Source organism: Vigna unguiculata, chromosome 3 (genome assembly GCF_004118075.2).
Source record: "Vigna unguiculata cultivar IT97K-499-35 chromosome 3, ASM411807v1, whole genome shotgun sequence".
Taxonomy (NCBI): Eukaryota; Viridiplantae; Streptophyta; class Magnoliopsida; order Fabales; family Fabaceae; genus Vigna; species Vigna unguiculata.
Genome location: NC_040281.1, coordinates 57863683 through 57878128, shown reverse-complemented (window position 1 = coordinate 57878128; position 14446 = coordinate 57863683). Strand labels below are relative to the sequence as shown.

The following is a 14446-nucleotide window of genomic DNA, read 5'->3' as shown; positions in this document are numbered from 1 at the left end:
TTTTTTTCTATTAAGATTTGAGTAAGAAAAAATGTTGTTTCACACCATTTGACAATTTATATAAAGATAAAATAGTATTAACAAAAATTAATTTTTATATTTTTAAAAGAAAAAAAAAAGTAAATAATAATAAAAAATAGTTTCAAATGATAATAAAAAAAATGTGAAAAAAAAAAGATGTCAAAATACCGACGTATACGAGGAATTATGTTGGAATACTTGTATAGTCAGAGGGATACGCAAAACCATTTATGAATCATAATCATATCATATCCATGTGAATGTTCCGTATTATGTTTGATCATGTGAGCCACATACATACGTCATGTATACGTAATAAATAGAAGTTTTCTTTTTTTTGACGAATGCACATTACAAAAACCTGCTGTTTTTTCTCCTCCGCTCCATGCATGAGTTTTTCATGAGTGGAAGGTACGCGCCCAGAAGAAAGATCAATTATTTCCACTTTCTAAATGAAATAGAAAAGATCATTGCTAATTCAACTTAAAGGCATAATATGTTTTAAATTTTTGTTTACTTCTGGTAAACATGTTTAGTAAAATTAGTTATTTAATTGTTGGACATGGTCTATTTAATTATTTGCGTTAAAGGGGACATCTTTAATTTATTCGCTTTCATTTTAGTTTCCGCTTGGTTATACCAAATTTATATCACTTTTTTTTTTCGAATTATTTGCCATCTATCAAGTATTTTTGATAGAAGAAGTAGAAAATCATCATCTTTGTATCCTAATGTTCAAGTTGCAGACTTGATGAGTTAAGCCCAGTTCAAGACCCAAATGCATTGAACATTCTAATATAATAAGCGCGGAATTGCTACTTAGACCCCATGTTTAACGATACACCCCCTAAAGATTTATCTTTTATTGACACTTATTTGAATTGTATTTCAATAGTCTATTGTTCTTCTTTTTATGATTACTAAAATTAATGAAATCAAATAATCTAATTGCTATTATTATTTTTTGTTTTATATTTACATATTTATCCAAGAATACTCTTAACTCAATGAAACACATTTTGAATTTTCCCTAATAGTTATATTAGTTAAAATTTCTAAAGTATTTTTCATTATTAGTACATTTATTATTTGTTTTTAACTGTGTGAGTCAACAGTCGAATTCAATCTCTCAAATTAATTTTTCATAAACTCAAAGTTACTGCCTATTCATGTTTCATTGTTGTTTTAAATCTATACATTTTTTTTTTCAAATATACTCCCCGTATTAAGGAGTCATTGAACTTTTGAAACATTTTTATTCATTTTAATTCCTTAAATATCCCCATTATTGATAAATGTATTATATTATATTATATTTATTGTTATTCATTGTGTATATAAAATAGTCAAATCAAGAATCCTAAAAGTATTGATTATTATTACACTTATTATTTACCAGACTAGAAAACATTTTGTAATTAAAATATTTTTATAAAAAAATAATTTAATATCAAGTATGTGTATGTATTAGATTTATTCTTATAAAAAATTAGTAGATAAAACTTAAAATCATGAGGTGATAATTACAGTGATAGAAGCAATTAAGAGGGGAGGAAATTGATCCATTTGTAGCGGTCCTAAATTTGAAGCAATAAATATTTCTATGCATGATAGTGGAGAAAAATAATGGGATAAATCTGAAATTTTGTTTAGTTTTTTATTTGAAAAAGTGGAGAAGAAAAATCGGGAAGGTTCCAAAATGCAAATCAGAAAGAAAACATGTTCCCATGATCCGCCAGCTAGCATAAAATAAAACCATCAACTTCACCGTCTTTTTCTCTCTCTCTCTTGTCAATTGGCATGCAATGGAAGCTTCAATTAGGTCAAACAAACGTATTCCATTTTTTTAAATTTCTTTAAACTAAATATAATAATCAATATTATTTCTATAGTAGTCAACCGTTTTTTCTCCCATAAATTACTTATAGTGTATATTCCATATTAATATCAAGATTACCAAAATCGCATTGCATATTATTTAGTTTCTGTATATAAAGATTATGTTTAATTGAAAGAAATATTTCTTTCTAATTAATCATTAAGAAATATTTGTTACAAGAATAACAAAACATGAGTTTAATTTATATTCTAATATAAAATTTTAAAATAATAAATTTATAATTTTTTTGTGTGAAATGTTTAACTTTTTCATATCAGAAAAAATAAATTTTAAATACTTTTATAGTGTCAATATATTACTTTTGATTTTTTTAAGGGTGTGTTAACCTATGAAGATTAAGTTGGGAGGAAAGGAGATCATGGATTTGAGTGGATTAGAAAGCATAAACTTGTATATTTTTTTTGAGAAATTTGGAGGTGAAGGAGAATGAATTTAGAAGTAAAGTTTGTAAGATAGTGAGTGAGTGATTTGGTTGTTGTGATAAATTAAAATTTAAGTTTAATTAAAATAAAACGAGATTACTAAATTGATGTCGAGAGTAATCTAAAATTATATTTAAAAGGGTTATATTTATTTTATAAAAGGATATTTAAATGAATAAATTACAAAAAAAAAAAATTATTTTAATAAAATAATAAAAATACAATATATATTTACATATTGAATTTTTTTCTGTAAACATTTTAGAAATTTTGGATATTAGTTATTATTGTAATCTAATTTTAGAAGTGAAAATGAATTGAGGTTACAATAATCTTTTATTAATAATCAATCTAAAATCTCACAGTTTAGGAAAGATTAAAAAATAAGTCAATTTAACGATTCTTCTCCTTCTATCATTCTCAAATATTGAGGTGAATATAATTGTCACATTTACACCATATCTCCCTAGTTCTTTAATAATAAATCTTCATACAACATACAACACGTAAGAAATATTTATTGTAAATATTTTTATTATACTACGTTATATGTAAAAATAAAAAAGAAAAGGTAACATTATATATTGGTAGAGATTTTGAAAAAATGTATCCATTATTATATTACATTACAATTATATTGTCACCGTAAAATATAAGAATGTATAAGAACAAAATAGCATCTATATAAATCTAAAACTGAAATCATGTGGTATTAAGTCTCGTGTTTTGAATATAAAAATTAGTATTATATTTTTTTCTAACATTATTTGTTAAATATTTATCTAAAAATACAGAGTCCAGTTTAACTTTGACATTAAAAAAGTATTTTCTGTCAGCGTTTTTTTTATTTTTTTTTACATTTCAACCACGGCATTTTCTTTAGAATGTCGAATCAAAATCTAGTTTTAACATGATACACATTAGGTTTTAGTTTCAAAATTCATAAATTTTCCATGTTTGGATATTTATAATCTTAAATCTTTTGTATAATTTTATAAGTGAAAACAAAGTAAGGAAATTGTATGTTTATTACTAACGATGTTATAAATACAAACAATAATGTAATAAATAAAAACTAATGAATATTTTATTCTATCATATAATAACAATTAACAAATATACAAATATATTTTTGAATGAAACATAACGTCCCTGCTGATATAGAATGTTGAAATTTATATTTCGGTCGTTAAATTTAAATTTAAATTCACTAAGATTTTAATAATGTCAGAATTTAGTTTATCTTACATTAAAATGTGTTTTTGTTGGACATGGCGAACAAGATTCAAAGTTAAAAACAAATTGCAACCAAAACTGAAATCAAGCAATGTATTTCAAAATAATAAAGAGTTATTAAATTAAATACTATAAACCACAGGGATTAATTAAGATAAAAATAATCCCAAATTGTTTTTGAGTAACACGTTTTTTTCTTAAACAGTAGTGTTTGTTTGACAGATAGTGATAACAGGCAATATTATAAAATTAATATATTTACTAATTTGTATTTATAACAATTATATATATTCTATAAAGTATATGTATACGTTTAACAGTGAGCATGAAAAATAACCTTTAATATTTTATTGCTATTACTTTAAAAGTGAAACTGGTTGACACTAAGCCCCAATTATAAGTGTCTTCAAATTTCACAAAGATTATGAAGAAAACAAATCTATAAAAGAATGTGATCCGTAAAATATAACTTAAAGCTTAAAACTTAAAACTTTTACTTTTACTCTTTTTAAATTCTACAAACGAAACATACAAGGTTATTCCTTAATTATAAAAATAAATTATTTACATTTAATTTAACCTTCTCAGGCATGCACCTAGTATTTTAACAGTTATTATAAAAGTTAAATATATAACACTGAGCTATTTTTTACCAAGTTTTCATAATCATTTAACCTTATCGATCTGTCCATTTTAATATTTTAAAATTGAATTTTAAATATTACAATCATCACACTAAGATATCACATAAATCATAGCATAAATTATTTATAATAAAAATTAAATAATTTCCTTTATTATATTTTAATTAAATATAAGCTGTGTATTTAAACTATTTATTACATCCTTAATTATATAAAGTTAATATTCATATGATATTGTCAACAAGAAATGTTATATACTCAAACGCGTGACAGGTGTTGGATAAAATATAATTTTAACATTTTGTCAAATAGGAACTGTTATGAATTAATGGTCGTCCATTGATTTATACAATCACTCATATGATTGATAATCATATTATTCATTACTCTTTATGATGTAATATTTTGTATTTACTATTTGATTTTATATCCTTTCTGGGTTACCATATTGTACCTATAAATAGGACTCGTCCTATCAGTAATGAGACACACATAAAAACAGAAGTTGCTCCCTACTCTCTCATTCTCTATTCTTCCTCTCCTTTGTCTCTCTTATTACCTTTATTTTATAACACGTTATCAGCACGAGGGTTATCCAACTGAGCGTGAAGGCATATTTTTTTTATTTTTCTCCCTAAGAACAACGCTCTATATTCCTTAACCGAGGTTCTTTCTAATCTTTTTCTCATTCACAAACTTTATCTCATTTTCTTTTTTTTGTGTAATGATAATTGTTTGATTTATTTTTCTCTGTCATATTATTATTATTATTATTTGATTTTAATAATTTCATACATGAAATTTGATTATATTAATATTTTATGTGCTAGTTTTAAACACGCGAAACGTTGCAAAATTCTCTGTCATAATATTTTTATTATGACGATGATTATTATTAATATTATTATTTTGATGATGATGATTATTATTAATATTATTATTTTATGTGTTAGTTTTAAACACGCGAAACGTTGCAAAATTTGGATTTGTGACCCTTGATATTGTAAGGAAGAATTCCTTATATTGGATTTTAAATGTTGAAATATATTTAGATGCAATGGATATTGGGATACCATTAAATAAAGAAATAAAGCAACTAATTTGCTCATAACAAAAATATTGTGAAAAGAGACTTCACAAATATTGTGAATTTATTTCATGCCTATGCATGGCTGGCTGGACAAAGCAATAAAGCTTTTGATGAAAAATCATGAGATCCGCCTAATCTGCTCCATTCCCAGAAGTGAATGGAGCAATCAATATTATGAATTGATTTCATGCCTTCTTGTGGCTGAACAAAATAATGAGCTCTTGATGAAAAATCATGAGGCCCGACCAACTGGTTCTGCTCCATTCCCAGAAGTGAATGCAGCAACATCTGATCCATATAATCATGGACGAGGTCAAGACCATAATAATAATCGTGGTCGTAATTTTGGCCGTGGTCGTAGCCATGGTCGTGGTCGTGGTCGTGCTATTAATCATGGTCGTGGACATGGTTATAAAGGAAATTTTCAAAGAGAAACTTCATCAACAGAAGTGGAACAAGAATGCGAAAAAGGAAAAAGAAAGGGGTGAAAATAATGGCAAAAAGGCTGAAAATATATGTTACCGTTGTGATAGTAAAGGTCATTGGACCCGTGCCTGTTATACACCAAAGCATCTTGTTGAACTCTACCAAGAATCACTTAAAAAGAAGAATGTAGAAACACACTTTGCTTATGAAGATGGTGATTCTGATTATGGTCATATGGATACTACTCATCTTGATATTGGTGATTTCTTTTCTAAACCCGATGGAAGCATTGATCACCTTATTGGTGATGGGAGTGTTAGAAAATAGTTTTATTTTATGATTAATTTTTAAGACAATGTTTTATATTTAATTCATGTTGCTTTTATATGTACAAGTTTTTATGTTTTTATGAATAAAATCCTCTATTTTATTTTTTTTTTTCTTTCTCTCCTCTTACAAAGTAATCTCTAATATTGATATTTATGTTTATATGAAGAATGAATATTGGCATTAACACCAATGATGAGGATCTGTGCCTTGCTGATAGTGCAACAACTCATACAATTCTCAAGAGTAATAAATTTTTCTCTACTTTGGTAATGCGAGAAGTCAATGTTAGTACTATTTCTGGTACTACAAATATAATTGAAGGCTCTGGAAGAGCTACAGTACTTCTGCCAAGAGGTACAAGATTGCATATTAAAAATGCATTTTATTCTCCTAAGTCCAATAGAAACTTATTAAGTTTCAAGGATATTCGTCTAAATGGATATCATATTGAGACAAATAATGAAGGAGATGTTGAATATCTTTATATCACTCAAATTGAGTCAAATAAAAAATGTGTATTGGAGAAATTATCAGCCTTCTCTTATGGCTTGTACTACACATATATTAATGCGATTGAGACGCATGTTATTGTAAGCCAGAAGCTTACAAATAAGAATGAATTTCTTGTTTGGCATGATCGGTTGGGTCATCCTGGATATATCATGATGCGAAAAATAGCTGAAAACTCATGTGGACATCCACTTAAAAGTCAAAAGCTTCTTCAGTCCAATGATTTCTCATGTACTGCATGTTCGCAGGGAAAATTGATAATAAGACCATCACCAGAAAAAATTAGAAATGAGTCAATCTCATTTTTAGAACGAATACAAGGTGATATTTGTGGTCCAATACACCCACCATGTGGATCATTTAGATATTTCATGGTATTAATTGATGCGTCCACTAGATGGTCACATATTTGTTTACTATCAACTCGAAATCAAGCATTTGCTAAGTTATTAGCACAATTGATCAAGTTAAGAGCCCACTTCCCAGATTATCCAATTAAGAAAATTCGTCTTGATAATGCTGGTGAATTTACATCTCATGCTTTTAATGAGTATTGTATGTCAATTGGAATTGAAGTTGAACATCCAGTAGCACATGTTCATACTCAAAATGGACTTGCAGAATCATTGATAAAACGTCTAAAATTGATTGCACGACCTTTACTTATGAAAGCTAATCTTCCAATGACTACTTGGGGATATGCAATTCTGCATGCTGCAGTATTGATTCGCATCAGACCAACAAGTTATCACAAATACTCTCCTTTACAGTTGGTTTTTGGTCAACAACCAAATATTTCTCATTTAAGAATTTTTGGGTGTGCTGTATATGTCCCAATTTCCCCACCAAAAAGGACTATGATGGGTCCTCAAAGACGTTTGGGAATATATGTTGGATATGATTCTCCATCGATAATAAAATATCTTGAACCATCAACAGGTGACTTATTTACAGCTCGATTTGCTGATAGTCATTTTGATGAATCAATTTTTCCAACGTTAGGGGGAGAAAGAAAGAAACTGGAAAAAGATATTGGTTGGAATGAATTATCATTATCTCATCTTGATCCTCGTACAAAAGAGTGTGAACTAGAAGTTCAACGGATAATTCATTTACAAAAATTGGCCAACCAATTACCAGATGCTTTTACTGACACAAAAAGGGTAACTAAGTCGCATATACCCGCTGCTAATACTCCAATCAGAATTGATATTCCTGTTGGACAATCTAATATAGCAAATGAATCTCAAACACGCCTAAAGCGTGGTAGGCCTTTGGGTTCCAAAGATAAAAATCCTCGTGTGAGAAAAAGGGAAAAAAGGCAAGATGGCCTAATCGAGGGGGTAAAAGTCCCAAAAGATTCTTTTGACATAATCAATGATTCGGTTCCAGAAGAACCTCAGGTACCTGAAATTGTTGAAAATGATGAGATCTCAATAAATTATGTCATGAATCATAAAATATGGAATCGAAATAAAGTCAATATTGACGAGGTTTTTGCATATAATGTAGCAAAGGATGTCATAAGTGACAATGATGATCAAGAACCAATGACAATTGAAGATTGTCGGCAAAGAAATGATTGGCCAAAATGGAAAGATGCAATCCAAGCAGAATTAGATTCGCTTGCTAAACGAAAGGTTTTTGGACCTGTAGTTCGCACACCTGAGGGTGTAAAACCTATTGGGTACAGATGGGTTTTTGTACAAAAACGAAATGAGAATGGTGAAATTGTTAGATACAAAGCACGGTTAGTTGCTCAAGGTTTTTCACAAAGACCTGGTATTGATTTTGAGGAGACATATTCTCCAGTATTGGATGCAACAACATTTAGATATTTAATTAGCCTTGTTGCACAAGAAGGTTTGAATTTGCACCTCATGGATGTTGTTACAGCCTATTTGTATGGCTCTTTGGAAAATGATATTTATATGAAACTCCCTGAAGGATTTAATGTGCCCAACAAAGCAAATTCTAAAAAGGATTATTCAATAAAATTGAATAAGTCCCTTTATGGATTGAAACAATCAGGACGTATGTGGTATAACCGTCTAAGTGAGTACTTATTAAAGGAAGGGTATAAAAATGACCCTATTTGTCCTTGTATTTATATGAAAAGATCCGAGAATGAATTTGCCATAATTGCTGTTTATGTAGATGACATAAACATAGTTGGAACTCCTAATGAGCTCACAAAGGCAATTGATTGTTTAAAGAAAGAATTTGAGATGAAGGATCTTGGAAGGACAAAGTTTTGTTTGGGATTACAAATTGAGTATTTAAACAAAGGTGTTCTTGTACATCAAGAAGCTTATATAACGAAAGTGCTTAAAAAGTTCTATATGGACAAATCACATTCACTATGCACTCCAATGGTGGTGAGGTCATTAGATGTTGATAAAGACCCTTTTAGACCTCAAGAAAAAGATGAAGAACTACTTGGTCCTGAAGTACCATATCTTAGTGCTATAGGAGCACTAATGTATCTTGCTAATTATACTCGACCCGATATAGCATTTGCTGTAAATTTGTTAGCAAGATATAGTTCTTCACCTACAAGAAGACATTGGAATGGAGTAAAACAAATACTCCGTTACCTTAAAGGCACTATGAATATGGGCTTGTTTTACCCAAATGATTCAAAATTAGATCTAATGGGTTATGCAGATGCAGGTTATTTATCAGATCCTCATAATGGTCGATCACAAACAGGATATTTGTTCACATGTGGTGGCACAGCGATTTCATGGCGATCTGTGAAACAAACAATAACAGCAACATCGTCAAATCATGCAGAAATTTTAGCATTACATGAGGCAAGTCGTGAATGTGTTTGGTTAAGGTCTATAATTCAACATGTGCGACAAACTTGTGGTTTATCCTTGGGAAAAATGAAACCAACAACGATATATGAAGACAATAGTGCATGCATTGCTCAATTGAAAGAAGGATATATTAAAGGAGACAGAACAAAACATATTCTTCCAAAATTCTTTTTCACTCATGATCTTCAAAGAAATGGTGATGTAGAGATCCAAAAGATTCGCTCATGTGAAAATCTAGCAGATTTATTTACAAAGTCTTTGCCAAGGAGAACTTTTGAGCAATTGGTTCATAGGATTGGACTCCGCCATCTTAATGATGTAAGTTTACATGAGGGGGAGAAATTAGAAGATGCAAAGAACAATATTATATAGAATGATGTACTCTTTTTCCTTCACTAGGTTTTTATCCCAAAGGGTTTTTCCTAGTAAGGTTTTAACGAGGCACATTCTTTTATCAATGGACACCCAAGGGGGAGTGTTATGAATTAATGGTCGTCCATTGATTTATACAATCACTCATATGATTGATAATCATATTATTCATTACTCTTTATGATGTAATATTTTGTATTTACTATTTGATTTTATATCCTTTCTGGGTTACCATATTGTACCTATAAATAGGACTCGTCCTATCAGTAATGAGACACACATAAAAACAGAAGTTGCTCCCTACTCTCTCATTCTCTATTCTTCCTCTCCTTTGTCTCTCTTATTACCTTTATTTTATAACAGGAACATAATTATGCAGGATTCAATTTGGCACAAGAACCAAAGTGGTAAAAAAAAAAAAAATCGGCGTCTTTATCTGTTAATGTGTTTTTTGCTGTTCGGGCTCGTACCAAGGTAAACTTTGTCTCCTGAACACGTGCTTTCATTATTTAGATTTTTTTTTATGATTTTTATTATTACAATAGTGTTTTCTAATTTTAGACATTTTACTATCAGTGTGCTGATATATATAAACATAAATAACATAATATAATCTTATTGTCAATTTTTTTTTTACATAAAATCCACAACATATTGTTGCCTATTCAATTAACCATTAAAATGCACACATAACTTTTAATAGCAATAAAAAGAATAAAAACATTGAAATGACAAAATTATTGTAAAGAGAAACCAAGAAAACGCCTACTTAGTCAAAGAAAAATATGGTGAAACAAATAAAGTGAAAAAGTGAAGGAGAGGGAGAGATTCAAATTGGGATATAGGTAGTACACTAATAAAAATTTAGTTTATATAAATTTATTATATAAGATTAGTTTCACATAATAATTTATTTTCCTCTCATAATAAAATAAAATATTCCTTACCTTTGATAGTATAATAGCACACAGTTATGCTATTCCCCTAAGCTGCATGTGGTCGTGGGGCTCACGTCCTTCATAATCCCATATTAATTCTATTATTAAATATTGAGAAAAACTTCAAATGATGGATAGACATATGAAGGGAAACCTTAATAAAAAATGGCTTAAAATTGATCTGCTTTAGAGAAAATGGAAACATGATAAGGATCATATTCATACTATTATTAATATTGATTAGTCGATACTTCTAAGGATATTTTTCCATGTTTTGCGATGTTTTTCAATTTTAATAAAAGCTATATTCAATAAATGCAAAAAGTCAAAGTTAAACCTTAAGACTGATTTATAAAAATCTGGATACTTCAAAATGGACTATTTTATTTAAATAAATTAAAATTGAGATCCACATTTGACTTTCTAAAATTATATAGCTGAAGTTAGATTTTTTTTATCAACCTCTTCGAATTATTTTTCAATTTCTCTTAATTTAGTAATTAACACACCGACGAACTGCAACGTGTTTGTTCTTTTTTAAAGAAAAAAAAAACGTTATACATGTGATATATGTTATATTTTCCTATTAAATATCACATTTTTTATAACAAATATTTTACCAGAAAAAATAAATTTAACACATAGAACTATAAAAAAATTATCTCATTTTACAAATTTATGTAAGTCTTTGTTGTTCTTTTTTTTTTTCACTTTGAAGTATCCACAATTATTTTGCTTGCTCAAACCTTCTTTCACATGATAAAGAGAAATTAGATATTTGTAAAAGTATTTTGACATTCAATGGGGGAGGGTTGTTTATCATTTATAAATTTGACGAGAGAATCAATTTTATCTTATCTTTGAATCTTTTCCACCATAAAACTTAAGGTTTTAAAGTTAGGACCAATATATATTTAAGACTTGAATAACTAACTGTGATAACATGAAAGAATAATAAATATTGTAACTTCAATCCCTCTCTAATTCCTCTAATTTAGTTATGTGTGATATCGGACTTCAATGATATACTAATAAACCATTAATACATGTTTAACTAAGCATATGCATATATAAATCAGTAGTTTAGACACTATATCATAAATGGTACATCTTACGTAGGTGAGACTCCAAACATTTATATAAAAAACCAGTGGTAATTGAGTTAATGGGTAAAATATAGAATTCAGTTGATGCTTACCAAAAAAAAAAGTTAAAATAATTTAATTCAGTTGATCTTTAACTAAAAGTGTTCAAACCGCCAAATGCATTAGTTATATTAGGTACCATAGCATTTACGGTCCGGTCTTGTGCATCCATCCACAGTGGAATGTATTGTTATTATTATTATTATCTGATACTAAAAATAATAATAATAATTTTTAGGTGGCATGTGAATGGAGGAAATAAAGAAAAGAAAAAGAATGGAAAATTGATTGGCATGAAGATAAAAATGAGGGAAAAAATGAGGAATAAATAAGAAATTGTAGAGCATTAAAAAAATGGAGAATGCTGGAGTTTTATATGCGAGATTCAACTGATGTAAGTCATGAGGCGCAGTTGGTTGGTTTACGGATCTAAAAAAGTGGAGAGAGAGGGTGAGGGTGGGCTAAATTCCTGGTGGTTCAGTCGCTGGGCTCCTCGGTTTATTTTCTCTCTCCTCTGTCCCTCCTTTAACGCGTTCACGCGTAGACTAGCTTGTCGCTTGTCCGTGGGTGACCACTATATATAACCACCCTTCCCATTGCTTCATTCAGCAGGTGCAGGAGAATTAATCTCTCTTTTGTTTGTGTTCTCTGCATCTGTACCCTACCACCACTTTTTCCGTTTACGCAAATCACCCCAACACCACCAATAATCAAGATCCATTTTTCGATTAGGAAAGGAAACACTAAAATGCCGCCGCTGGAAGACGAGACCTTCCCCTCAACGCCGGGCAAATTCAAGATCGAGCGTGCCCACACCATGAACCGCCAGCTCTACCGCTGTTTCGCCTCCACAAGTACCATGTTTCTATGGGCTCTCTTTCTCATCGCCCTCACCGCCTCCTACCTCAGCTTCCAGGGTTTCGTCGATTCCGGTAGCCGCTATCTCTCCGCCTCCTGGGGCGGGATCCAGTGGGAGAAGCAGGTCCGCACATCCGCCCAGATCCACCGCCAGGGAGGCATGTCTGTACTGGTAACGGGCGCAGCCGGTTTCGTCGGATCCCACGTCTCCCTCGCCTTGAAACGACGCGGAGATGGCGTCGTTGGCTTGGACAACTTCAACGACTACTACGACCCCTCCCTCAAGAAAGCCCGCAAATCGCTGCTCAACACGCACGAGGTCTTCATCGTCGAAGGCGACGTCAACGACGCCAAGCTTCTCGCCAAGCTCTTCGACGTCGTGGCCTTCACGCACGTCATGCACCTGGCCGCACAGGCCGGCGTGCGCTACGCCATGGAGAATCCCCAATCCTACGTCCACAGCAACATCGCGGGCCTCGTCACGCTTCTCGAGACCTGCAAATCGGCCAACCCTCAGCCCGCCATCGTCTGGGCCTCCTCCAGTTCCGTCTACGGGCTCAACGAGAAGGTCCCCTTCTCCGAATCGGACCGCACCGACCAGCCCGCTAGCCTCTACGCCGCCACCAAAAAAGCCGGCGAGGAAATCACCCACACTTACAATCACATTTACGGATTGTCGATCACCGGTTTGAGGTTCTTCACTGTGTACGGACCCTGGGGGAGACCCGACATGGCTTACTTCTCTTTCACCCGCAATATCTTACAGGGGAAACCCATCACCGTCTACCGCGGTAAAAACCACGCCGACCTCGCTCGCGATTTTACCTACATTGATGATATCGTGAAGGGGTGCCTTGGCTCCTTGGATACCGCTGGCCAGAGTACCGGGTCGGGTGGGAAGAAACGGGGACCCGCTCCTTATCGGATATTTAACCTCGGGAACACTTCGCCCGTTACCGTGCCCACTCTTGTGAGTATCTTGGAGCGACATTTGAAGGTTAAGGCGAAGAGGAATATCGTGGACATGCCTGGAAACGGCGACGTTCCGTTTACTCACGCGAATATTAGTTCCGCCCGGAGAGAATTCGGATACAAGCCAACCACCGATTTGCAAACCGGGTTGAAAAAGTTCGTCAAGTGGTACCTTTCCTATTACGGCTACAATCACGGCAAATCTGTAAATTAATTTTGTTTCCCTTTTTTTTTTCGGGAGGGTTTTTTCTTTTTTAGTACGGTAGTCTTTTATGTCACAGATTAAAAACAGACAGTGTAAAAAAAAAAAAAAGGGAAAGAACCCCTGGTGTGGTAGAAGAACAAGGGAAACCAGACTTAATGGATCCGAGAGAGAAGAAAAGAGGAGAAGGATAAGAGTAAGAGTAGATTCTTTACTTAGGAGGCCAGCTAAAGCAGCTGTTGTTTCTTCCTTTATTTCTTTTCTTTTTTTGGTATTAATTGGTGTTTTCTTTTTTACATTTTCTTTTTCTGTAAAGAAAGAAAGTTCAAGTTCATCCTTCATTGGTTGCCTCCTCTTTTCATTTTGTTATTACTTTTACTTTCCCCTGCGGTTTTATTTATAGTCGAACGAAATGCGTAGCACTGTGAATGGTCGCTGTTCTGTGAATGGTCGGTTTAACAACTGAACTGCATTTAAAAGGTTTGATGAATCCAATAATGTCAGTGCAGGTATAAGGAGGATACGGTTTGCGAGCGAATTGTTGTGTTGTATTTG

At 31.7% G+C, this 14446-nt stretch overlaps 1 protein-coding gene across 1 annotated transcript; it reads left to right on the top strand.

Annotated features, from left to right (window-relative positions):
• Positions 1-12283: 12283 nt before the first annotated feature.
• On the top strand, positions 12284-14232 carry LOC114177908 (UDP-glucuronate 4-epimerase 1). Its single transcript, XM_028063504.1, has one exon. The coding sequence runs from the start codon at positions 12608-12610 to the stop codon at positions 13901-13903; it is 1296 nt and encodes a 431-aa protein (XP_027919305.1). The 5' UTR covers positions 12284-12607; the 3' UTR covers positions 13904-14232.
• Positions 14233-14446: the final 214 nt, after the last annotated feature.

Coding starts and splice junctions, on each gene's coding strand:
- LOC114177908 (XM_028063504.1), top strand. CDS start 12,608: ATGCCGCCGCTGGAAGACGAGACCTTCCCCTCAACGCCGGGCAAATTC.